This window comes from Prionailurus bengalensis, chromosome B3 (assembly GCF_016509475.1).
Source record: "Prionailurus bengalensis isolate Pbe53 chromosome B3, Fcat_Pben_1.1_paternal_pri, whole genome shotgun sequence".
Taxonomy (NCBI): domain Eukaryota; kingdom Metazoa; phylum Chordata; class Mammalia; order Carnivora; family Felidae; genus Prionailurus; species Prionailurus bengalensis.
In genome coordinates, this window is record NC_057355.1 from 133,029,675 (window position 1) to 133,054,163 (window position 24,489).

A 24,489-nucleotide genomic window follows, 5' to 3' on the forward strand; every position below is an offset into this window, starting at 1 on the left:
TTATAGGCCCCAGAGCTCAGGACAGGTAGAAAGAATGAATAGAACCCTAAAAGAGACCCTCACCAAATTAACCATGGAGACTGGCGGGGACTGGGTGACTCTCCTACCGTACGCCCTTTACCGGGTTAGAAACACTCCTTACACTCTGGGTTTTACTCCCTACGAGATCATGTTTGGCAGGCCCCCCCCCCTGTTATTCCCAGCCTTCGAGCTGAACTTATTGCTGAGTTTAAAGATCAAGAACTTTTTCTTTCCTTGAGCGGGCTCCAGAGGGCGCACGAGGACATTTGGCCGCGCCTCCGTGCCATCTACGAGGCTGGCCCAATCCCGACACCTCATCAGTACAGGCCGGGAGACTGGGTCTACGTCAAGAGGCACCACCGAGAGACTCTCGAGCCGCGCTGGAAGGGACCCTACATCGTGGTGTTGACAACCCCCACCGCTCTCAAGGTAGACGGCATCGCGACCTGGGTCCATCACACCCACGCTCAGCCAGCAGACCCCTCCTCGATCCGGAAGGACTTCGTCACGCGATGGGCCATCAGTCGGGACCAACACAACCCGCTCAAGCTCAAGCTACAGCGCATTCGACCTACCTAATATTGGTAACTCTGTTAACTCTGCTTGTCATTGCTCATGCTGCTGGGAGTCCCCACGCCCCCCAAAACATCACCTGGCAGATCATAGACACCAGCTCGGGGACAATACTTAATCAGACCTCCCAGAGCCACCCCAGGGACACTTGGTTCCCAGAACTTTGCGTAAACCTCCAGACTCTGTTTTCCTTGTCACCATAAATGCAGCCGGTCCCATGATTGGGTCCGTAAGCTACATGACAAGGGGGGAATGAAAGGGCGGGCCTACGCCAGCCGACTCCATCTTGTTCTGTGTCCTTCACCTTGACCACACCTCCTCCCCTTGAGTAAACCCTCCCTCACCTGCCGGACCCTTCCCCAGGACCCCTCCCCAGCCAATCGGCTGAGACCATAGCCATTACCTCACCAACTGCCCCCAGGCCCCAATAAAACCTTTGTCCTTTTGAAACTCGCTCTCTTTCCCTGGTATCTCACCGCTGCGTCGGTGCAGGTAGGGGATTGAGCTCGAGCTAGCTCGAATAAAGGCTCTTTGCTTTTGCATCGGACTCGGCTCCCTGGTGGTTTTTGGGGATCACGAATTCTGGGCATAACAGATTCAGGGCACATGTCCCAGTTCTCCTTCTATGGTCCCAATGTTAGTTTAATTTTTAAAGCCTTTGTAGTATTACCACATGTACACACCACAGGGGCCAATTTGGAAGCTGGATGATTATAGTTCAGTTTTCAAAGCCTTTGATATGCTGTTTCTAATTAGTTCCAACCATGTGCAGCGTAAGAGTCTAGGACATCAAATGTAACTTTATGAGATCTCCCTGCTCTCCATAAACTCCCCCAACTCTCAATCTCCCAGGGGCTCTACTTCGTCATACTATGACTAGAAAGTCCAGAGTATGAGCTTCTGGACACTGTCGTGCTCTTCCTACAATTGGGTCGGACTCTGGGCAAAAAGCATTTGGCCTATTTTTTAATTGGTCTGTTGTCCTATTACTGCATTGTAAGAGTTCTTGATATATTCTGGATACAATTCTTTTCTCAAACATATGTTTTGGAACTGTGTTTCCCAGTTTGGGGACTGTCTTCATTTTCTTAATGGTATCTTTTAAACAGCAAAAGATTTTAATTTTTAAAAATTTTTTGTTAATGTTTATTTATTTTTGAGAGACAGAGCGAGAGCATGAGTGGGGTAGGAGCAGAGAGAAAGGGAGACACAGAACCCAAGGCAGGCTCCAGGCTCCTAGCTGTTTGCACAGAGCCCCACACGGTGCTTGAACCCACAAACCGCGAGATCATGACCTGAGCTGAAGTCGGATGTCTAACCGACTGAGCCACCCAGGTGCCCCAAAAGATTTAAAAATTGTTGAGACTTTTTATTTTAGACTAATTAGATTCATCAAAAAGTTGCAAAAATAGTATAAACAGTTCTCTTAAATCCCTCACCCCACTGCTCTAGTATAATCTTGGTACAATAAGAAAGAGGAAATTAACATTAGTACCCCCTCTAAACTACTTATTCAAAATTCACCAGTTTTCTCACTGAAGTTTTTCTGTTTCAAGATCCTATCCAGGGTAGGATAGTTGCATTTAATTCTCATTAGCAACTTCAATCTCTAACAGTTTCTTTGTCTTTCATGATGGTATACTTTTGAAAGTCTTTTTTTTTTTTTAATGTTTATTTATTTTGAGAGACAGAGAATGCACACACGTGAGTGCAAGCCAGTAGGGGAGGGGAAGAGAGAGGGAGAGAGTGAGTCCCAAGCAGGTTCTGTGCTATCAGCACAGAGCCCAATCTGAAGCTCCATCCCATGAACAGTGAGACCATGACCCGAGCAGAAACCAAGAGTTGGATGCTCAACTGAATGAGCCACCCAGGCGCCCCTTTTTTTAAAGTCTTTTTAAATTTTTTTTTAACGTTTATTTATTTCTGAGACAGAGAGAGACAGAGCATGAGCGGGGGAGGGGCAGAGAGAGAGGGAGACACAGAATCCGAACCAGGCTCCAGGCTCTGAGCTGTCAGCACAGAGCCCGACGTGGGACTCGAACTCATGGACCGTGAGATCATGACCTGAGCCGAACTCGGACGCCTAACCGACCGAGCCACCCAGGTGCTCCTAAAGTCTTTTTTAAAAAATGTTTATTTATTTTGAGAGAGGGAGAGAGGGAGAGAGAATATATGATGCTATACTTTTGAAGAGTACTAATCACTTATTTTGTAAAATGTCCTTCAATTTGGATTTGTAACACATTTTTCCATAATTGGAGTGAGATCATGCATTTTTGGCAAGTATACCACAAAAATTGTATTTGTTCTTCTTAGTTCATCATATCAAAGATGTCAATATGCATTATTACTGATGATGTTTACTTCAATTCCTTAGATAAGCTGGTGCTTGCCACGTTTTTTCACTGTAAGGTTACTACAAAGCTTCTCTTTGTTGTCAATATGTATTTTAAGGGAGATGCTTTGACTCCATGCAGATCCTGTTTCTCCTCAAATGTTCATTCACTAATTTTAGCATCCACTGCTAGGTCTTGCCTGAAACAGTTGCTACTGTACTATTTGCCTTATGCGATCCTATTTCCTCTTTTCTTCTACATTTATTGATTGGAATTCTACCGTAAGGAAAATTTTTTAATTTTAATTTTTAATTTTTTGAGTATAGTTGACATACAATGTTACATTAGTTTCAAGTGTACAACATAGTGTTTCAACTTCTCTATATGTTATGCTATGCTCACCACAAGTGTAGCTACCATCTGTCACCATACAACACTATTATAGTATCATTGGCTATATTCCCTATACTGTGTCTTTTATTCCCATGACTTATCCATAACTGGAAGCCTGTATCCCTCATTCCCTCTCACCTAGTATGCCTACCCCCCTACCTCTTTTTCCTTTGGCAACCATCAGTTTATTCTCTGTATTTTTAGGTCTGGTTCTGCTTTTTGTTCATTTGCTTTGTTTTTTATGTTTCACATGAGTGAAATCATATGGTATTTGTCTTTCTCAGTCTGATTTATTTCACTTAGCATAACACCTGGGTGGCTCAGTCAGTTAAGCATCCAACTCTTGGTTTCAGCTCAGGTCATGATCTCAAGGTTGGTGAGTTCAAGCCCCACGTTGGGCCCTGTGCTGACAGCTCAGAGCCTGGAGCCTGCTTCAGATTCTGTGTCTCCCTCTCTCTCTGCCCCTCCCCTGTTCATGTTCTGACTCTCTCTCTGGCAAAAATAAGCAAACATTAAAAAAAAAAAAAGCATAATACCCTCTAGGTCCATCCATGTTTCTGCAAGTAGCAAGATCTCATCCTTTTTTATAGCTGTATAGTATAGTCTGTGTGTATGTGTAAATATACTACATCTTCCTTATCCATTCATCTATCAATGGACACTTAGGTTACTTCCATACTGGCTACTGTAAATAATGCTGTAATAAACATAGGGTTTTGTATATCTCTTAGAATTTTTGTTTTCTTTGGGTAAATACCTACTACTGGAATTACTGGATCATATGGTATTTCTATTTTTAATTTTTTGAGGAATCTTCCATACTGTTTTCACAGTGGCTATACTAATTTATGCTCCCACCAATAGTGCACAAAAGTTCTTTTTTCTTCACATCCTCACAAACACTTAATTCTTGTCTTTATTTTGGCCATAGGAAGAACTATATTTTCTCTCTTATTTAAAGTTTATTTATTTATTTTGAGAGAGAGAGTGCACGTGAAAGCAGGGTAGAGGCAGAGAGAGAAAGAAAGAATCCCAAGCAGGCTCCACCGTGCTATCAGCACAGAGCCCAACTCAGGGCTCCACCCCACGAACCGCAAGATCATGACCTGAGTGGAAATCAAAGGTCAGATGCTCAACCAACTAAACCACCCAGGCACCCCTCTCTTTTATTTAATCCATTGTTTATACAGTTGAATTCATGGTAATTTTAAGATTTTTAAAAAATGTTTATTCATTTTTGAGACAGAGAAATAGAGAGTAAACAGGGGAAGGGCAGAGAAAGACGGAGACAGAGAACCCCAACCAGGTTCTGTGCTGTCGGCATAGAGCCCAATGTGGGGCTCGAACCCACAAACTGTGAGATCATGGGCTGAGCCGAAATCAAGAGCCTGATGCTTAACCAACTGAACCACCCAGATGCCCCCATGGGTATTTTAATAACAATTTTTTTTCTGTAAAGTGACAGACAGTAAATACTTTAAGCTTTGCCTGCCATACAACCTCTGTTACAGCTACTCAACTTTATGGTTATAATTCCAAATCAGCCACTGATGATATGTAAACCATGCATTCTCATTGGGAGCAACATCACTTCCATGGGGTTAAGAACTGGTTCTTGTGGGTGTGAAGGTCTTACTCTTTTTATGAAGAAAGTATAGATACATATATGGTACATAAATTGATATATAGTATATCTGTGGTAATAATTTTGTGGTGGGTTGGGGCAATTAAGAAAAAAATACCTAAAAGGGTTCCTTAGAGGGACTATTAAAAAAAAAAAAAAAGGCTGCAAAAACAAATAGTCATGTCTGTTTTCCAATAAAACTTTATTTACAAAAATAGACGGCAGGCCATATTTAGCCCAGGGTCTGCTGTTTGATAGTCCTGTTTTATTCGATGGGTTAAAATTCAATACTATCATTATTTATCTTGTAGCTCAAATTGTTGCATCTTTGACCTTCAGGAGATCCTTCAGGTTGGCTCCCTTATTTTTTCAACAAGCCAACATCTGTTTTGCATTGACCTACTTTGAGGAACCACAATATATTCCAGGCTCATCTAGCATTTTTCCTGCTCCAGCCCTGTAATTAACTGCTTCTCTAGGAAGCCTTTTATTGGCAAATGGTATTTAGAGAACAAGATCTGGGCAGCAGAGGTGGCCATTGTTATTGGAGTGGTATTCCTTCTAGGCTGCAGACAGAGCTGAGAAATATATGTAGTGTACTAACCCATGTATATACACATGGCTATATTATGTATCTTTGGGTGTATATATCTAAAAACCATGAGTTCATATTGATACATCTGATTCTAATCCAAAACCACAGGGTTCACTGAAGACTTCTTCCTTTATGTATAACTTCTTCCAAGAGTGAGAAATTAGTCTTTCATAACCTCAAGTCTATTTAAGTATGATATACACAAAGTTGTTTCAAATTGCTAGCCCTGTAGGAAACAATTTTACTAACTAGGTTATAGCATTATCTATAGTTCTTTTTGTTTTTATTCTTACAGTATTCAATCAAGATACTGCTTTCATAGGTTTTTGTTGTTTTTTGTTTGTTTTTCGTTAAGGTGCTCCCTGCTCAGAGCTCAGTGATAAGGAGGAAAGAGCTTATAAAACTGTAGGTAGAATTTGTTTTTCTCTTTTTACTTACAGTTATTTTACAGTTTTGGTATTCTCTGCTTAAGTAATGGCAAGGCTAGGGCTTTGCATAGAAACTGCATACTTGTGAAGTGATTTTGAATTATTTGGGGATGACACTCTGGAAGGTTACTTACTACATACCCACCACTGTCTTCAGTTACCTGGAAGTCTAAAGTTTTAATTCTATATTATTTATTTACACTAATTTTATTACAATTTTGTATTATTTATTTATAATTTTCCTTACGTTATCCTTTTTATGCCCTATTTCCTATACTTTTTTAATAGAAATTTTATAGTGTTACCTTTGGTGTTTAAGGTATATAACCTAATTTGACTTACATTTTGTATATGGTGAGGTTCATTTTTTTCCCCATGTGGATATTCATTTGTTTTTAATATTGTTTCTTGAAAAGACTATCTTTTAAGCATATTTTATGTGCTAACAGGAATCAACTTAGAAGAATCATCAACAATACTGATATAGGTGACCAGGGAGAAACTCTGGAGCAGGCAATGAGATCTGGAGCAGGATCTCATTCACACATGGAGAGATTACTATGAGATAAGAGCGGGATGTACTGCTGATGGGTAGGTAAAATCTGACAGTTCTGATGGTTCCAATTTTTTTTTTTTGAAGTGACAATGTAGATTTATTCTGGAATATCTACCATAATCACAACTCCTATTTGTACCAACTAACACCCCATAAGTAATTAACCTTAGACTACTTTTAACAATCTCACATCCTTAATTCACTGTTCATATCCTAATTTCCAAGCAATCAAATTCATCAGCATTACTAAACAGCTAAGGAACTTTCCCTCCTCACAAAGATTTATTGCCTGGAGTGTAGCATTAAAAAATAAAGAATCTGTAAATGACAAAACACTAAAAATGGATTTCTACTCATGGCTGCAGGTACTTTCATCTCAGACCACATAATATAAGGGACAGAAATCTGAACCACCTTTATTGTTACTAGAAGCCTATCTATATTGAGATAAAGCCGCCCCAATGAGTGGGTCTGTTTGCCAGCTTAGAGCTGGGCTTAGAGCTGAGCTGGGCATACCAGGTAAGCAGATGAAAATACATGACTCCACTGTGCTAATGTTCTTTGACCCAGGCTGTGCAGCTGCCTACAAAAAATGTGAACTCCACAACAAGTTCTCCAGCTTCAATATCTTCTGGTTAATGTTTCCGTACTAGTTAATGATAGTCAGGACTAGAGCCCAGGTTGTCTCCCAATGCAGTGTTCTTTCTCTGCTAGAATAACCTTGTCATGGATCTGAAAAAAGATGTTGGAAATCTGCAACTGCACAGGTGGAAACATCTGAATGAAAGAGCTGTAGGCCAGAGCCTGAATCTGGATTCTCAGTCCAGACCGGCTCCAATTTTTTTTTCTTTCTTTTTAAAAAAAATTTTTTTTAAGTTTATTTATTTTGAGAGAGAGACAGAGAGACAGAGAGGGTGAGCAGGGGAGGGGCAGAGAGAGAGGAAGTAACAGAATCCCAGCTGGCTTCACACTGTTAGCACAGAGCCCAGCATGGGGCTCGAACTCACAAACCATGAGCTGAAAGACGTTTAACCAACTGAGCCACCCAGGTACCCTCCAATTTTCTTAATGAGAAAGAAAGCATGAGTATTTTCCTAGTATTCTTGGAGTCAATATTACAGTTAAGTTGTATTCCACATATTGCCTAGTATATTGCTGAACATATAGTGGAACTCAAAAACACTTATAGATGAGACAGCTCAGAAACAGACCCTCATAAATATAATCAACTGGTATTTGAGAAAGGAGCAAAAGCAAAACAATGGAAAAAGAAAGTCTGTTCAACAAATAATGCTAGAACAAATGGACAACTAAATGCAAAAAGTGAATCTAAACAAAGACCTTACATCCTTCACAAAAATTAACTTAAAATGGATAACAGACCTAAATACAAAACATAAAACCATAAAATTACTAGAAAAAAACATGGGAAAATACCTAGATGACCTCAGTTATGGTGATGCCTTTTTAGATACAACACCATATACGTGATAGATGAAGTAATAATTGATAAACTGGACTTACTTAAAATAAAAAACTTCTGCTCTGTGAAAGACAATGTCAAAAATATGTGAAGACAAGCCACAGATGGGGAGAAAACATTTGCAAAAGACACATCTGATAAGAACTGTTATCTAAAACAAAGACCTCTTAAAATTCAACAATAAGAAAATAAAGAACTCAATTACTAATTAGGCTAAAGACCTTTTTTTCCCCCTTAAGTTTATTCATTTATTTTGAGAGAGAAAGAGCACGTGAGCAGGGGAGAGGTTCAGAAAGAGAGGGAAGGAGAGAATCCAAAGCAGACTCGGTGCTGTCAGAGAAGGTAGGCCATAGACCTTAACATACCCCTCATCAACGAAGATATACAGATGGCAAATAAGCATATGAAAAGATGCTTCACATCATGTCATCAGGGAAATGCAAATCACAAGACACCACTACATGTCTATTAGAATGGCCAAAATCCAGAACGCTGACAATACCAAATGCTGAGGAGGATGAGCAACAGAGACTTTCATACATTGCTGGTGGGAATGCAAAAATTGTACAACTTTGGAAGACAGTTTGATGGTTTCTTACAAAACTAAATATACTGTTGACATATAATCCAGCAATTGTGTTCCTTAGTGTTTACCCAAAATAGTTAAAAACTTTTGTCTACCCAAACACCTACACATAGATGTTTGCAGGAGCTTTATTCACTGTTGCCAAAGCTTGGAAGATGTCCTTCAGTAGGTGGATGGATAAATGGTACGTCCAGACAATGGAATATTTAGCACTAAAAAGAAATGAGCTATCAAGCCATGAAAACACATGAAGGAGACTTAAATGCATATTACTAAATGACAGAAGTCCATCTGAAAAGGTTACATACTGTATGATTCCAACTACATGACATTCTGGAAAAGGCAAAACGTTACCTGTTGTGCGTGGTAGAGCTAGGGAGTGAACAGGCAGAGCACAGAGGATTTTTACGGCAGTGAAAATATGTTATTACAATGACGGATGTCACTGTACATTTTTGTCCAAACCCATAGAATATATAACACCAAGAGTGAACCCTAAGGTAAACCATGGATTTAGGGTGATTATGATGTGTCAATGTATATTCATCCTCGGTAAAAAGTGTACCATTCTGCAGGCTCTGGGCTGATGGCTCAGAGCCTGGAGCCTGTTTCCGATTCTGGGTCTCCCCTCTCTCTCTGCCCCTCCCCCGTTCATGCTCTGTCTCTCTCTGTCCCAAAAATAAACAAAAAACGTTGAAAAAAAAATTAAAAAACAACAACAACAAAAAAACTGGGGCGCCTGGGTGGCGCAGTCGGTTAAGCGTCCGACTTCAGCCAGGTCACGATCTCACGGTCCGGGAGTTCGAGCCCCGCGTCAGGCTCTGGGCTGATGGCTCAGAGCCTGGAGCCTGTTTCCGATTCTGTGTCTCCCTCTCTCTCTGCCCCTCCCCCGTTCATGCTCTGTCTCTCTCTGTCCCAAAAATAAACAAAAAACGTTGAAAAAAAATTTTTTTAAAAATTAAAAAAAAGTGTACCATTCTGGTGAGTGATGTGGATATTGGGGAGGCTATGCATGTGTGGGGCAGGGAATAATATATGAGAAATTTGTACCTTCCTTTCAATTTTGATGCAAACCTAAAACTGCTCTAAAAACACAAAGACTTTTTAAAAAGGAATATATGTATCTAAAAGGCTTAAAAGAAGGGGCACCTGGCTGGCTCAGTCAGTACAACATGTGACTTTTGATCTCGGGGTCATGAGTTTAAGCCCCACATTGAGCATAGAGCTTACCAAAAAAAAAAAAAAAAAGAAAGGCTTATAACACCACAAAATTCTTAATTTATTTTTCTTCTGGGATGGACAGCTCATAATGTTGGATTGGCAAACAGGAAGTTCTGATTGTAGGAGTTGTTAACTCAGATTTCACTCTAAAAGTTACCTTGTTATTCACAACTGGGGGGAGAATATCTGGTTTTACTTTAATCCAGAGGCTGGGGAAAATAGGGATAAAGCAGAGAGACAGATGGGACATGAAGTGAGAATTCTGGATTATAACATTGCTATGGATGGATGGTGTCAACATCTTGACGGAGCCCAAAAAAGGGAGAGATCATTGTCATGGATGCTTAAAAGCATGGAATATGAGGCATAACAGAGAGTACCTAACTGAAATTAAAGAACCAGAAATAAATTGGGGTGCCAATTTAAAACACATATTAGGGGCACCTGGGTGCCTCAGTCAGTTGAGCATCTGACTCTTGATTTTGGCTCAGGTCACAATCTCACAGTTCCTGGGATCAAGCCATACGTTGGGCTCTGCACTGACAACATGGAGCCTGCTTGGGATTCTCTCTCTCCCTTTGCCTCTCGTTGGCTCGCTCTCTCCCTCTGTCAAAATAAACTTAAAAAAAATAATAAAACACAGTAGTATTATCTCCAGATTACAAGATGTGGGTAAATATTTTTCTACACCTTTCAATTTCTTATAATAGTATTCTATAGTGTATATCACTAATTTTAAAAACATAACAACAACTCGTTGAGGGGGGCGCCTACCAAGCCTCTCATACTCTGATTTTTTAAGTTTATTATTTTGAGAGTGACAGAAAGTGTGTGTGAGCAGGGGAGGGGCAGAAGGAGAGAGAAGAAAGGAGAAAGGAGAAAGGAGAGAAGAGAGGGAGGGAGACAGGGAGAGGGAGGGAGGGAGACAGGGAGAGGGAGACAGGGAGAGGGAGGGAGGGAGGGAGGCAGAGGGAGAGAATCCCAAGCAGGCTCCACACTAAGTATAGAGCCCAACAAAGGGCTTGTTCTCACAACCTGTGAGATCCTGACCTGAGCCGACATCAAGAGTTGGATGTTTAACCAACTAAGCCACCCAGGTGCCCCTCTCATACTCCTTATCAAGTCACCCTCACTCTCTTACACAGTCTCTTCGGGGTTACAAATATTACCCTTTCCAAGTGCATGCCATCTGAATCTAACATCCAGGTTACCGGTAATATTTCTTACCATGCTAGTAGTGCCACCTTTGCTAAATAATATTGTCCACAAGTTAACTAATAATTAGAAAAGTCACACTGCAACCAAGTAATGATGACTAATCTATAGAGTCTGTAGTTAGTCATCACCTATGTTACAAGACTTAGAATGGCCTTTCACTTTCCATTCCTGGTTGGGTATTATGCCTTGCACCCTGATCAACCACCTGTAAAAATATGGACACTGAGGTGGTTAGACTTGGTTACATCATCATCTTGTGGCTAATTTAAATAATATCACGAGCAACATCATTCCAAGCAAAAACTGAAAAATTCTTACGAGCAACTGCCTGTGGCAATTTTAATTATGCTCCACAGACTGAAATAAATATGTAATGAGAGCTTCCCCACCGGAGGCAGTGGTGTCTAGTACTGTATCTCCTAAGAAAGTCAGTCTCCCACAGAATTGAAAAGAGATTCCAATGGATTTGAAGCAGAAAATGGTTGTCCTCTTTGTTGGAGGTGAACTAGGTACATGATTCACAGGAAGAGCAGGAGCATTTCCTTGACAAGGAAGCTGCACAGCTCAGTTCTTCTGATTTGGGGAATAGGCTATGTACACTTCTCTTGCCAACAATTTTTTTTTAAATTTTTTTTTTTCAACGTTTATTTATTTTGGGGACAGAGAGAGACAGAGCATGAACGGGGGAGGGGCAGAGAGAGAGGGAGACACAGAATCGGAAACAGGCTCCAGGCTCCGAGCCATCAGCCCAGAGCCTGACACGGGGCTCGAACTCCCGGACTGCGAGATCGTGACCTGGCTGAAGTCGGACGCTTAACCGACTGCGCCACCCAGGCACCCCTCTTGCCAACAATTTATTTCTGGTTCTTTAACTTCAATCAGGTACTCTCTGTTATGCCTCATATTCCATGCTTTTAAGCATCCATGACAATGATCTCTCCCTTTTTTGGGCTCCGTCAAGATGTTGACACCATCCATCCATAGCAATGTTATAATCCAGAATTCTCACTTCATGTCCCATCTGTCTCTCTGCTTTATCCCTATTTTCCCCAGCCTCTGGATTAAAGTAAAACCAGATATTCTCCCCCCAGTTGTGAATAACAAGGTAACTTTTAGAGTGAAATCTGAGTTAACAACTCCTACAATCAGAACTTCCTGTTTGCCAATCCAACATTATGAGCTGTCCATCCCAGAAGAAAAATAAATTAAGAATTTTGTGGTGTTATAATGAATTGAGCCTGCGTATGGACTCCAATCTTTTGTCCCATGCCTATCCCCTCATTCTAGTACTCAACCAACACCAAGAAGTTAGTGTTTTTCCCCTATGCTTACTACCTCAGATGGATATGCATGCCAGTGTCTTAAGACAGGCACTGTATTTCACTTGACGTTTTAACAATCCAATTCACCTTTAAATTACACTGGCCAACAGATGGTAATACTTTAGATAGGAAATCCAGGAGCTATGAAGGCCTTTGTACCCATTCTTGCAGTCTTTGGCCAATATGGTGATGTCATGATCTACCTGTAATTAGAACAGATACCACAGTAACCAAAGCAGCTTGTTTATGCTGGTTAGGTGTAACCCCTTGCCAGTGTGCTATGCTGTCTCAGAATACTGATCCATACTGAGACACAATGCAGAACTTGCTGGCCTTACAGAGTGAAGCCAGTCTGACCGCTCTTTAGTGGCTGCTTTATGCTTGGTTAACAGCAACATGTGGTCTGAAGCCCTTCAAAACACAGCATTCCACTACTTTTCTGACTGGACATGTACCTATTGTGCTATCTGAACTGTCTATGCAAATACATCCACTTTAGAATTTCACAGGGTAGGGATGATCTGTCCTTTTTTTTTTTTTTTAACATTTTTTTTTTTTTTTGAGACAGAGACAGAGCATGAACGGGGGAGGGGCAGAGAGAGAGGGAGACACAGAATCGGAAGCAGGCTCCAGGCTCTGAGCCATCAGCCCAGAGCCCGACTCGGGGCTCGAACTCACGGACCGTGAGATCGTGACCTGAGCTGAAGTCGGACGCGCAACCGACTGAGCCACCCAGGCGCCCCTGATCTGTCCTTTTGATGTATTTATATGTCCTATCAAATATTAACATATTTGGTTTATTTCTGAGTGCAGATTCTGACTCCAAAATGGAATTTATTAATGGACAATCTTGGTCTTTCCATGGCCCAAATTACTCAGGCAGACCCACTGCAACTGTTCCTGGAGTCTGTTGAAATCACCATCTGATACATCATCTTGATACAGGATGCACATAACTTTGCCCATTAAGTAAAGCTTTCAGGTCCCCAGTGAGTGAGCATTTTTCTGAACTGATGATGTATGATATCTTCCTTTTAATGTTTTAAGTCCCTGATGATACTGACCAGATCCATCAATAAACAGAAAACCATACTGAGGATTGTTTTTTTTTTTTTTTGGTAATCTCCAAACATAGAGATTTATGCAGTCCAGCATGGGAGGTCCTTAGGCAACAAGTCAGGAGGTTTTTTGTTTTCTTTTGTTTTTTAATTTAAATTTTGGTTAACATACAGTGCAATATTGGTTTCAGGAGAATTCAGTGGATTCATCACTTACATACAACACCCAGTGCTCATCACAAGTGACCTCCTTAATAACCATCACCATCTAGTCCATCTCCCACCCACTTTGCTCCATCAACTGTCAGTTTGTTCTCTACTGTAGTCCTCTAAGGGTCTCTTGTGGTTTGTTTTCCTCTCTCCTCTTCCCCGCCTTCCCATTTGTTCATCTGTTTTTTTTTTTTAATGTTATTTATTTTTGAGAGACAGAGCATGAACAGGGGAGGGGGAGAGGGAGATACAGAAATCTGAAGCAGGCTCCAAGCTCTGAGCTGTCAGCACAGAGCCTGATGCGGGACTCAGACCCATGAGCCGTGAGATCATGACCTCAGTCGAAGTTGGACGCTTAACCAACTGAGCCACCCAGGCACCCCTCATCTATTTTGTTTCTTAAATTACACATGACTTAAGTCATATGTTATTTCTCTTTCTCTGACTGACTTATTTCACTTAGCATAATGCATTCTAGCTCCATATCATCGCAAATGGCAAGATTTCATTCTTTCAATGGCTGAGTAATATTCCATTTTATATATATGCCACATCTTCTTTATCCATCAGTCAGTGGACTCTTGGGCTCTTTCCATAGTTTGGCTATTGTTGATCATGCTGCTATAAACAATCGGGTGCAAATGCCCCTTCAAATATGTATTTTTGTATCCTTTGTATAAATACTTAATAGTGCAATTGCTGGATCATAGGGTAGTTCTATCTTTAACTTTGAGGAAACTCCACACTGTTCTCCAGAGGGTCTGCACCAGTTTGGATTTCTACCAACAGTGTAAGAGAGTTCCCCTTTCTCTTCATCCTCACCAACACCTGCTGTTTCTTGAGTTAATTTCAGTCACTCTTACAGGTATGAGGTGTATCTCCTTGTGGTTTTGATTTGTATTTCCCTGATGATGAGTGGTGTCGAGCATCTTTTCATGTGTCTGTTGGCCATCTGGATGTCTTCTTTGGAAAATTGTCTATTGATGTCTTCTGCCCATTTCTTAACTGGGTTATTTGTTTTCTGGGTGTTGAATTTGATAAGTTCTTTATAGGTCTTGGATGCTAAACCTTTATCCAATATGTCATTTACAAAGATCTTCTATTCCATAGGCTACCTTTTGGTTTTGTTGACTGTTTCCTTTGCTGTGCAGAGGCTTTTTATCTTGAGGAAGTCCCAATGCTTCATGTTTGCTTTTGTTTCCCTTGACTTCAGTGACGTGTCTAGTAAGAAGTTGTTCCAGACGAGGTTAAAGAAGTTGTTGCCTGTGTTCTCCTCTAGGGTTTTGGTAGTTTCTTTTCTCATACATAGGTCTTTCATCCATTTTCAATTTATTTTTGCATATGGTGTAAGACAGCGATCCATTTTCATTCCTCTGCACATTTCCATCCAGTTTTCCCTGACACCATTTGCTAAAGAGACTGCCTTTTTCCATTGGATATTCCTTCCTGCTTTGTCAAAGATTAGTTGGCCATACATTGTGGGTCCATTTCTGGGTTCTCTATTTTGTTCCATTGATCTATGTGTCTGTTTTTCTGCCAGTACCATACTGTGTTGATGATTACAGTTTTGTAATACAGCTTTAAGTCCAGAATTGAGATGCCTCCAGCTTTAGTTTTCTTTTTAACATAATTTTGGCTATTCCGAGTCTTTTCTGGTTCCATACAAATTTAAAAAATTTTTGTTCTAGCTCTGTGAAGAATTCTGGTGAATTCTAGTGAAGAATGCTGGAGTTATTTTAATAGGAATTGCATTGGGTAGTATTGGCATATGAACAATATTTATTCTTCCAACCCATGAGCCTGGAATGTTTTTCCATTCCTTTGTGTCTTCTATTCTTTCATAAGCTTTCTTTATTTTTCAGCGTACAGATCTTTTATCTCTCTGGTTAAGTTTATTCCTAGGTATTTTATGGGTCTTGGTGCAACTGTAAATGGGATAAATTCCTTGATTTCTCTTCCTGCTGCTTCATTATTGATGTATAGAAATGCCACAGATTTCTGTACATTGAGTTTATATCCTGCGACTTTGCTGAATTCAGAGTACAGATCTTTTACCTCTTTAGTTAGGTTTATTCCTAGGTATTACTGTTTTTGGTGCAACTGCAAATGGGATCAATTCCTTGATTTCTTTTTCTGCTACTTTGTTATTGATTTATTGAAATGTAACAGATTTCTGCAAACTGATTTTATATCTTGCAACTTTGCTGAATTCAACTATTAGTTTTAGCAATTTTTTGATGGAGTCTTTTGGGTTTTCTATATAGAGTATCACGTTGTCTCCAAATAGTCAAAGTTTGACTCCTTCCCTGCCCACCTGGATGCTTTCTGTTTCTTTCTGTTGTCTGATTGCTGTGGCTAAGACTTCTAGCACTATGTTAAATAGTAATGGTAAGAGTGAAGAGGTCTGAAGTTTTTAAAGGGATTTCAGTATCTAGCAAATTATCCACATCGTTATATGATACATAATAGTACGTGAATAAATCTGACCAGACCTTAACTTTTTTTCAGGTTGACTTCCTAGCCCACCAGCTAAACATGGATTACTACTATATTTAGAACAGTGGTTTTCAACTCTGGTTGCATTAGAATCATCTGGGAAGCTTAAAATTTTTAAACAGAAGCAAACAACAACAAAAAAACTATACTTTGGAGCTATCCGAAACAAATTAATCAGAATTTGCAGGGATGAGATTCAGTCATTGGTGGTTTTATTATGTTTGCTTTGTTTTTTTGACTGTCCAAATGATTCTAATATGCAGCCAGGGCTAAGAATCAGGAATCTAGAGCAGTGTTTTCAAACTTAAACTACATCAGTATCATCTGGACGTGACTAAAATGGACTGCTGAGTCTTACCTAAAGTTCCTGATTAGGTAAGAATGAAGCCTGAGAATCTGTAGTTCTAACAAGTTTTCAGGTGAGGCTAATACTGCTGGTTAAAGGAACACACTTTGAAAACCAATGATCTAGAGCATGCTTTTCAAATTTTAATATGTTCACATACTGCCTGAGAATGTTAAAATACAGAGCCTAGGGGCACCTGGGTGGCTCAGTCGGTTAAATGTTTGACTTCTGCTCAGGTCATGATCTCATGGTTCCTGGGTTCAAGCCCCATGTTGGGCTCTTTGCTGACAGCTCAGAGCCTAGAGCCTGCTTCAGATTCTGTGTGTGTGTGTGTGTGTGTGTGTGTGTGTGTGTGCGCGCGCGCGCCCGCGCACCCCTCCCCTGCTCGTGCTCTCTCTCTCAAAAATAATAAACATTAAAAAAAAAGAATAGTCCCTAGCAAATAACAGGTACTCAATAAATATTTGCTGAAAGAATAAGTAAACCAAGAAATACCTATGTCTACACTAAGATGTGTCCCAAACGCCACTGAAGAAAGTGTCTTAAGAGGTGAGAGTGACCAACTGTGGCAAATGATGATGATAAATCAAAAGATGAGAACAGAGAACCAGCCAATGAATGTGGCAATGTGGACATCATTGGTGACCCTGACAAGAGCTGCTACAGTGAAACAGAGAAGAGCCAGGACTGAATGGCAGAAAAAGAACTAAAGATAGCGAGTACAAGTACTCTTTCAAATATTCTCTCTTAACACGAGACCACTGCATATGATATTACCTATTTCCATAATGCTACACCTTCACTCATTTCTTCTGATGACATGTCCTCCTGTTTTCCTTAAAGACCCAGTTTAGGTAATATATTCACTAGGAAACATCACTGTGAACTGTTATGTCCCCATGAGCATACCAGATTACAGGTACACCAATGCTACCCCTAGTACACACAGTATTTTAAGTAATTCTTTAATTGACTGTGTCTTTAAACTCTGACTATCTTAAGACAGGACCTTTACACAAAACTAATGCTCAATAAATACAGGTACTCCCGCTTTTTGAAAGTTCATATTACACCACCTCTCTCTCACAAAAGACCTACACTAGTACCTGTTTCCGCTAACTGAAGAAATCCAAAAAGGAGTTCAGCTTTTACAAAAAAGGCAAGAAGCAAAACAGCATTCAGTGTTTGTTTTACTGCAAGCTGTTACAGAGCATGTACCCCAACCAGGGAGAGTGGCTCCACCAAGCTCCTTGCTTGGAACTACATTCAGCATCCTAGCATCAAGCTGTCATAGTTCTGAACTGTGACTGGGAGCATTTGTGCTTTATATCTTAATTTATCTTGTGCATCCATTAGCAAGATGTGTCCCAAGCACAGAAAAGCAGAGAAGTTATTCTCTTTGCTTCAGAAAAGCAAAGAGAAGTTATTTTTGGGATCTAGGAATGCACAAAAATTTTTCCATATAAATGAATGGTGACTGCTTCTTCACTTTATGTCATTCTGGCTTATAAAAGGTTTCATAGGAACATGCTACTTTCAGATAGCAGAGGAAACCTGTATTTCTTTGAGGTGTGAAAAAGCCTTGAACAGTAAGTTCTTAATAGTTCTAAGAATTTATTATTCCATGTTTTCCTTAATTTATATCCAAAATATATTTTGTTAGTTCCCTGCATATTCAATGAGGCATTATAAAACAATAGTTATTATAATGCAAACCTAAAAATCTGACTTTTCCCTTAAGTAAACAATAAAGATACATTTAATTTACATTTATGATATCTTGAACTGTTATTCCAGATAATTCTTTTTAATTTTTTTTCATTTTTTTTTTTAATTTTTGAGAGAGAGAGAGAGAGAGCGTGAGCAGGGAAGGGGCAGAGAGACAGAGGGAGACACAGAACTCAAAAGCAAGCTCCAGTCTCCGTGCTGTCAGCACAGAGCCCAATGCAGGGCTTGAACTCACGAACTGTGGGATCATGCCCTGAGCCAAAGTCAGACACTCAACTGACTGAGCCACCCAGGTGCCCCCAGATAATTTCACCTTTCTCTGAAAACATCTCTTAATGTTATCCCTTAAACCATGCAGTATTTGTAAAACAACCATAAATATTTTTATATTCAGAGACATAACATGAAATCTTACAGAATAGAATCATCATACTGTCTGTGAAAGTTAAACTCACCAAATTCTAGTAACTTAAACACAGGGATATTTTATGTCCTGTATATATTCTAGTGTATATTCTGTATACATTCTAATATTTTTGGAATTACTGCTTCTAAATATTACACAATGCTTAAGAAAATTATGGTACCAGCTTTGAAGGGAGGGTTTATACTCATTTTTCAAATTGCTTATTTGTTGAGAATTCTAGTCATGCATGTTTTAGGATACAGACTGGCAGTTTGCTTCCCAAACAGGATTATCTGGGGCACTTTAAAAAGATTTCCGGGCTCCAACTATATGTAAAGGATTCTGACTTAGTGCACCTAAGGAAAAGTCTAAAAAATTGGCAAAAAGCTCTTTAAAGGATTCTGATAATCAGCCTGGTTTGAGAAATATTGACCGTATATGTGAAAACCCATAAGCAGACAACAGGTAGATTTGTAGTAATTCCTTCCTGACCTTAAAAAGTTGTATCTTAAACCCATGTAAAGGTACAAAAAAAGCCCTGATCCACCATAAAATGATCAGACATTCTGAACTGCTTTTCCAACAAGAATTTGACTTGTATTATTTAATTTCTTTTTTTTAATGTTTATTTATTTTGAGACAGAGAGAGAGAGGAGAGGGAGAATCCCAAGCAGGCTCTGCACTGTCAGCATTCAGCTCCATGTGGGGATCAATTTCACAAACCCTGAGATCGTGACCTGAGCTTAAGTCAAGAATCGAAAGCTTAACCAATTTAGCCATCCAGGCACCCTGAATAAATTCAATTTCTATACCATAAATACAGAGCTGTTAAAAACCACTTTTACTAGATTACGGTGAGGCTTGATCAGTTTTCCCTTTTCTCTCCCCTCCCCACCCCCCCCCTTCCCAATCCATCAGAGTCCACTGCTCAGCCACCATTTGGGAGGGAAAGCTTTAAGGCCAGGCTCTCCTCACTCACCAGGTTCTTATTGGTCACAGTTGGTCAGTTTCCTTTCTTAAGGACACCACCTACCACAATTGAAGGAAAGAGCTACTACACCTTTCATTGTGTCTAAAGAAAAAAAAGTCATACTTAGAAGCAATGAATAATTATCATTCTAACCTGCAACCATATAATATGGTACTCCCTTCAAAGTATTTCAGATGCATTATGTAATTTGGTCTCATCATCACCTTGTGAGATACTTTCACCATGTTTAGGAAAAAAAAAAAAACTTCAATTCTGTACCTAGAAAATATACAAACAATGGGCATAGGCTGTTCAATGTGGAGGTTCATGTGCACAAGAAAACCAGAATCAAGTAACAAAATGCACCAAGCTAACTATAGTCCATCAGTGAGTGGTCTTCACTGGTGATAAGTGATTTGAAAACTGTCAATAATATTCATTTCAAGAACAAACGTGACAAAAAGTGTTGGGAAGTAACTAGCAAAATAAAATTTTAAAGTCATTTCATCCTTTGGGAAGACAACTGGGAAAAGTTTCAAAATATAGACCAAGCTATAGATGTGCTTCTTGTGCTAAAACTGGCAGTAGTCTAGAATATTTTATAATTATTTTATTTTATAATTTAAACCTGTAATAAACAGTTAACAGCTGGAGAATTTTATCATTATCATTTTAACTTGAGACACAGTAGGGAGGGAAAAAAAAAAAGGAAAAGTGACCTTAAAATTCCTGTATTATTTTTTTTAAGATTTTATTTTTAGGTAATCTCTACACCAGCGTGGGGCTCAAACTTACAACCCTGAGATCAAAAGTCACATGTTCTTCTGCCTGAGCCAGTCAGGTGCCCCTCCTATATGATTTCTGACAGTGAAATGAATTTCTACATAAATCTGTAGTACTAAAATAAATACAACTAAAGAATAAATTAGAAGAGAAGTATATATAGAGATATGGCAAAAAGAAGACAACTCCAAGCAACACAGATAAAATAAGACAAGTCACATGGCACCACCACTGGCCATACTAGATGTAGTAAAATGGTAAGAGAACTGGTTAGCACATGACAGACTGGTCATGAATCAGTCTTTACAATTACTATAGCACCTACATTTTCAAAATCTAAGAAGAACAATCTGCTCATTCTGGAATAATCTTAGCCCCAGACTAAGTCCTAGTTGACCAATAAATTCTACACAAGTTTCAACCAAATATGGAAACAAAACATGGTAAAAAACAGTATTGACTTTTTTATTACTAAACCTAACTTTGCAGGAACATTGTTTTCCACCATGTATCACATTTATGAGTATTACATTTTCTACTATGACATAATTGAAAAGTTACTGGAGTAATTTTTATACTTCTACTTCAAACATTGAATTGAAAACAAATTGAAAGGTTTGAAAATCTGTTGGATCTATTTCACAAGAATGATTTGTGTCGTTACTGGCTGAAATAAAATTTCCAGAGCCCTTTCATTCACTGATGTTTACGTTATAATCTTGATACTGTATTAAATATATGCCACCAATTTCAAGACACTACATGATTCAGATTTTAGTACCCCACTGCAATTTTTGGGGAAACCTTCTTGTTAGAAATTATTTTAAGGATGAATCATTTGCATAAAATCGTAAGCATGCATCCATTTATGGCAAAAATTAGTCATATATATATATGTTTACTGAAACACAATTATAAAAACTCAAGCAGTGTGACATATAATACAGCTTTAATTGCTGCAGGATAAACACAACATCATTTATCCCCGTCAAATAAACCATATGTAGTTTCAGAAGGCCTTAGTACCATCCTGCTCTCAACTACCAAGAAGTAAAAACAATAGAAGTGCACCCTGAGAAGACCTCAAAATCCTTCACACCCATCACACCTACTGAATTCAACCCAACAAACATACTATCTGGAAGAGGGCTTCAGCTGAGGCTGCTTCAGCTGAGTAAAGCTACCCTCCCCTGTATTGTGAGGGACCTAACACAAGAAAAAAGAGAGAAAGCGGAAACTATTAGGGAAAACGACGAAGAACTGGGGCAAATTCTACTCTTGGGGTGAATCACAACCAACGAACAAAAATACCACCTCATTCCCTATTCCAGAATGTCAATTTCTGCTCTCCTTATCTTTACTCCATCTTGCTCTACCTTTAGGCCCCCTTTTCCCATTTACAAACCACACAGGCACAGACGCGCAAACTAGCAGTACAACTCTGTTATTTACAGAATTCAAGTGCCAGAGCATCTTGCCTACAAAACACCAAACCAAGCTATGGATTTCAAATGCCCGATTTAAATCCTGTGGAACATAAAGAAGGGAGTATAACTTAGTAACCAAGTCAAATCACAGAATCTCTTGTTAAAAAACAAAAAAAAAAAAACAAAAACAAAAACCAAAAAAAAACCCCAAAAAAACCAAGCAGCAGCCCACAAACACATTCCCAGAATCTTTTAAAAGCTATTCTCCTGTCAAGGACAAAAATGCTGTGCTTGAAGCATAACCGATGGCCTAGGAGAATTTCTGCAGCTTTTAACTTTGTCGGAAAAGTCCTGCGGAGACACTGATTGTAAATTACATTTCAAATATACCGGCTCACTAAAATGTAAACAAGCATTGAAAACAGAATTACAATGCAAAAAAAAAAAAGTGATTTAAATAAAAAACACTAAATCTATCTAGGAGTCCTTGAGAGGAAATGAGAATTGGAAATCAGTAGACTCACTTTCAGCTGCTTGTTCAGCTGAACCCCTACCAAAGTGCCCTTAGGTGTGCAGATTTTTAATTTCCAATGAATCACCTGAAGGCTGCCGGGGTTTCTCTCCTATCTGATAACAGGAGGCAGTGAAACCCGAACTAATCATTATGGCCAGGAGGTGAGTGCCCTCCAGGATGCTACCGGGGGCGCTTCCCAGGACCAGTATTTTAGAGCCCACAGCTTGCGGTGCCTTTCTTTATCAGTTTCCCATTAGGTAAAGGATTTCTCCCGGGCCCTTTCGGAATTCGTTTAATAAGAAATCTCTGACGGGATTTAAAGGAGTAAACCGCTACCAAAATAACCTTTTTGCAGTTTTCATAAATTCGAAGGAAGGACAGGGGCACAAAGCCATAAAACCGAACTCCCGGTGTCTCCGCACCGACGCAAGGGAGAGACTCTAGAACACCGAGACGGAAAGGGGTTCGCCGGGTGTCGCCAGGGTGGATCCGGGACAAGACACTGGTGGGTTTCCGTCCGGGGTGATGCTCCCTGCAGCAGCGGGTCACCGCACCCGGAATGACGCGCAAGTGCCAACTCCGCGAGCGGTTCGCACGGGCGACGGCCGCCCCCCCTCCCCCGTACCTGATGATGTCGTCGCTGTGGCCCCGGTAGAACTTCTGCCGGTGCTCCCGCGGGCTGTACACCACGCCGACGCCGGCCACGAAGTACACGATCTCCTTGGCCGCCGTGTAGTAGAGGTTGTTGCGGCACTGGTGGCCCCGGTAGCCGTACACCCACTCGAGTCGCAGGTGGCAGTTCGGGGCGCTCCGGGCCGCCATGTCGGGGCGCCCACCCCGCCGCTCCGGCTTGGGCCCGCGGCAGCGGCAGGCGGCCGCGGCCCAGCCAAGAAAGCCCTCCCGCTGGCGGCCGGGACTTCCCGCCTGCCGCGACCTCTAAGCCGCGCCGGACAGGTGCATGTCGCTCCTTCTGGCCTCTGCCGCCGCCGCCTCAGCCCACGGGCGGGAGGAGAACCCTCGCCTCGCGGAACATTCTGAGGGCCGCGGGCGCCGCCGGCCGTCAAGTGGGGTGTCTCGCGCCCTTCTCCCGCCTCAGCTCGGCTCGTCTCCGCAGCCCGCAGCGCCCAGGCTGTGAGCGGAGCCGAGCGAGGTTCCGCCCCCCGCCTTCACTCCTCAGCAGCCGCCCGCGCAGCCTGCTCCCCGCCCGGGTCACCTGCGGCGTTCGCGCCCGGCCGCGGCCTCTTTCCCCAGCCCGGCGGGCCCGCGCCGCGCGACCCCGAGCTGAGAAAAGCGGCGGCGCGGCCTCGCGCGGCCCCGCCCCCCGCCGCCGCCGCCGCCGCCGTCGCCGCCCGCGCCCGTTTCGCCCCGCCCTTCTCAGCTGGGGACCGTAAGGGCACCGCTAGCTCCGGGGGACCTCAGCCGGGTCGCTCTTCCCCAGCGACTAGCACCCGAGCTTCCCCAGCCTCCTTCACGCGCTGAGCCCTTGCGAAGCTGCCCAGACCTCGCGCGGACCGTTGGCGACCCTCCGCCTCCTACTACTGGGGGTAGGGGAAGCGCCTGTCTCGAAAGGCCCTGTCTGGGCTAGGTCTTTGCCTGGGAGAATCAACCCCAGGATGCTAATCTCATTTTTTCCCTGGTACTTAGCGCGTGTACGCGCGCGTGTTGTTTGTTTCTTATTGCTTCACGCTGCTCACTATACCAGACATTGGAGATAAAACCTGACTTTCTACGTGTACATTTTCTTATTTGTGCAGGTGACCTTAAAACTAATGTAGATCATAAAAGGACACACTAGGTCCGATTCCTTAATAAATAGCTATGGTACCTGAATTTATTTTTTAGTTCCTATTTTGCATACCGATAAACTGTTGATATTTCTTGCATTGTAGCAATGGTGAAGTAAGATGGCTTGAGTATTGTGATAATGGAGAATGTGACTGAAACAAAAACACTGGAAGCAATGAATTCCTCACTATGTCAGTTCCTCTCCTACTTAGTTTTCTAAGTGCCCCCCCCCCTTCTCACAGGATTACAATACTTATAAAAATAATTTGAAATCCATACTTTTAAAGGTTTTAAGTGCAGGATGATAGCCACAAGGTTTATAACAAAAAATACTCATACTAATATGAGTCCTCTATGTCTAAAAAAATCAGTTTCGGTTTCCTGGGGAAATACCAAAACTTGAAAATCTG

The 24,489-nt window shown here is 41.1% G+C and overlaps 1 protein-coding gene across 5 annotated transcripts in view; it reads right to left on the minus strand.

The window, feature by feature from the left end:
- Window positions 1–23,172, minus strand: part of EML5 (EMAP like 5) — a 185,316-nt gene extending 162,144 nt beyond the window's left edge. For 2 of the 5 annotated variants that reach the window (XM_043556797.1, XM_043556796.1), the window contains exon 1: window positions 22,920–23,169. In XM_043556797.1, coding sequence (XP_043412732.1) covers window positions 22,920–23,116 — 197 coding nt within the window. In that variant the 5' untranslated portion in view covers window positions 23,117–23,169. Of the gene's footprint in view, window positions 1–22,919 lie in introns of all 5 variants that reach the window. The other 3 variants (XM_043556799.1, XM_043556800.1, XM_043556801.1) reach the window with 3 other exon arrangements.
- Window positions 23,173–24,489: the final 1,317 nt, after the last annotated feature.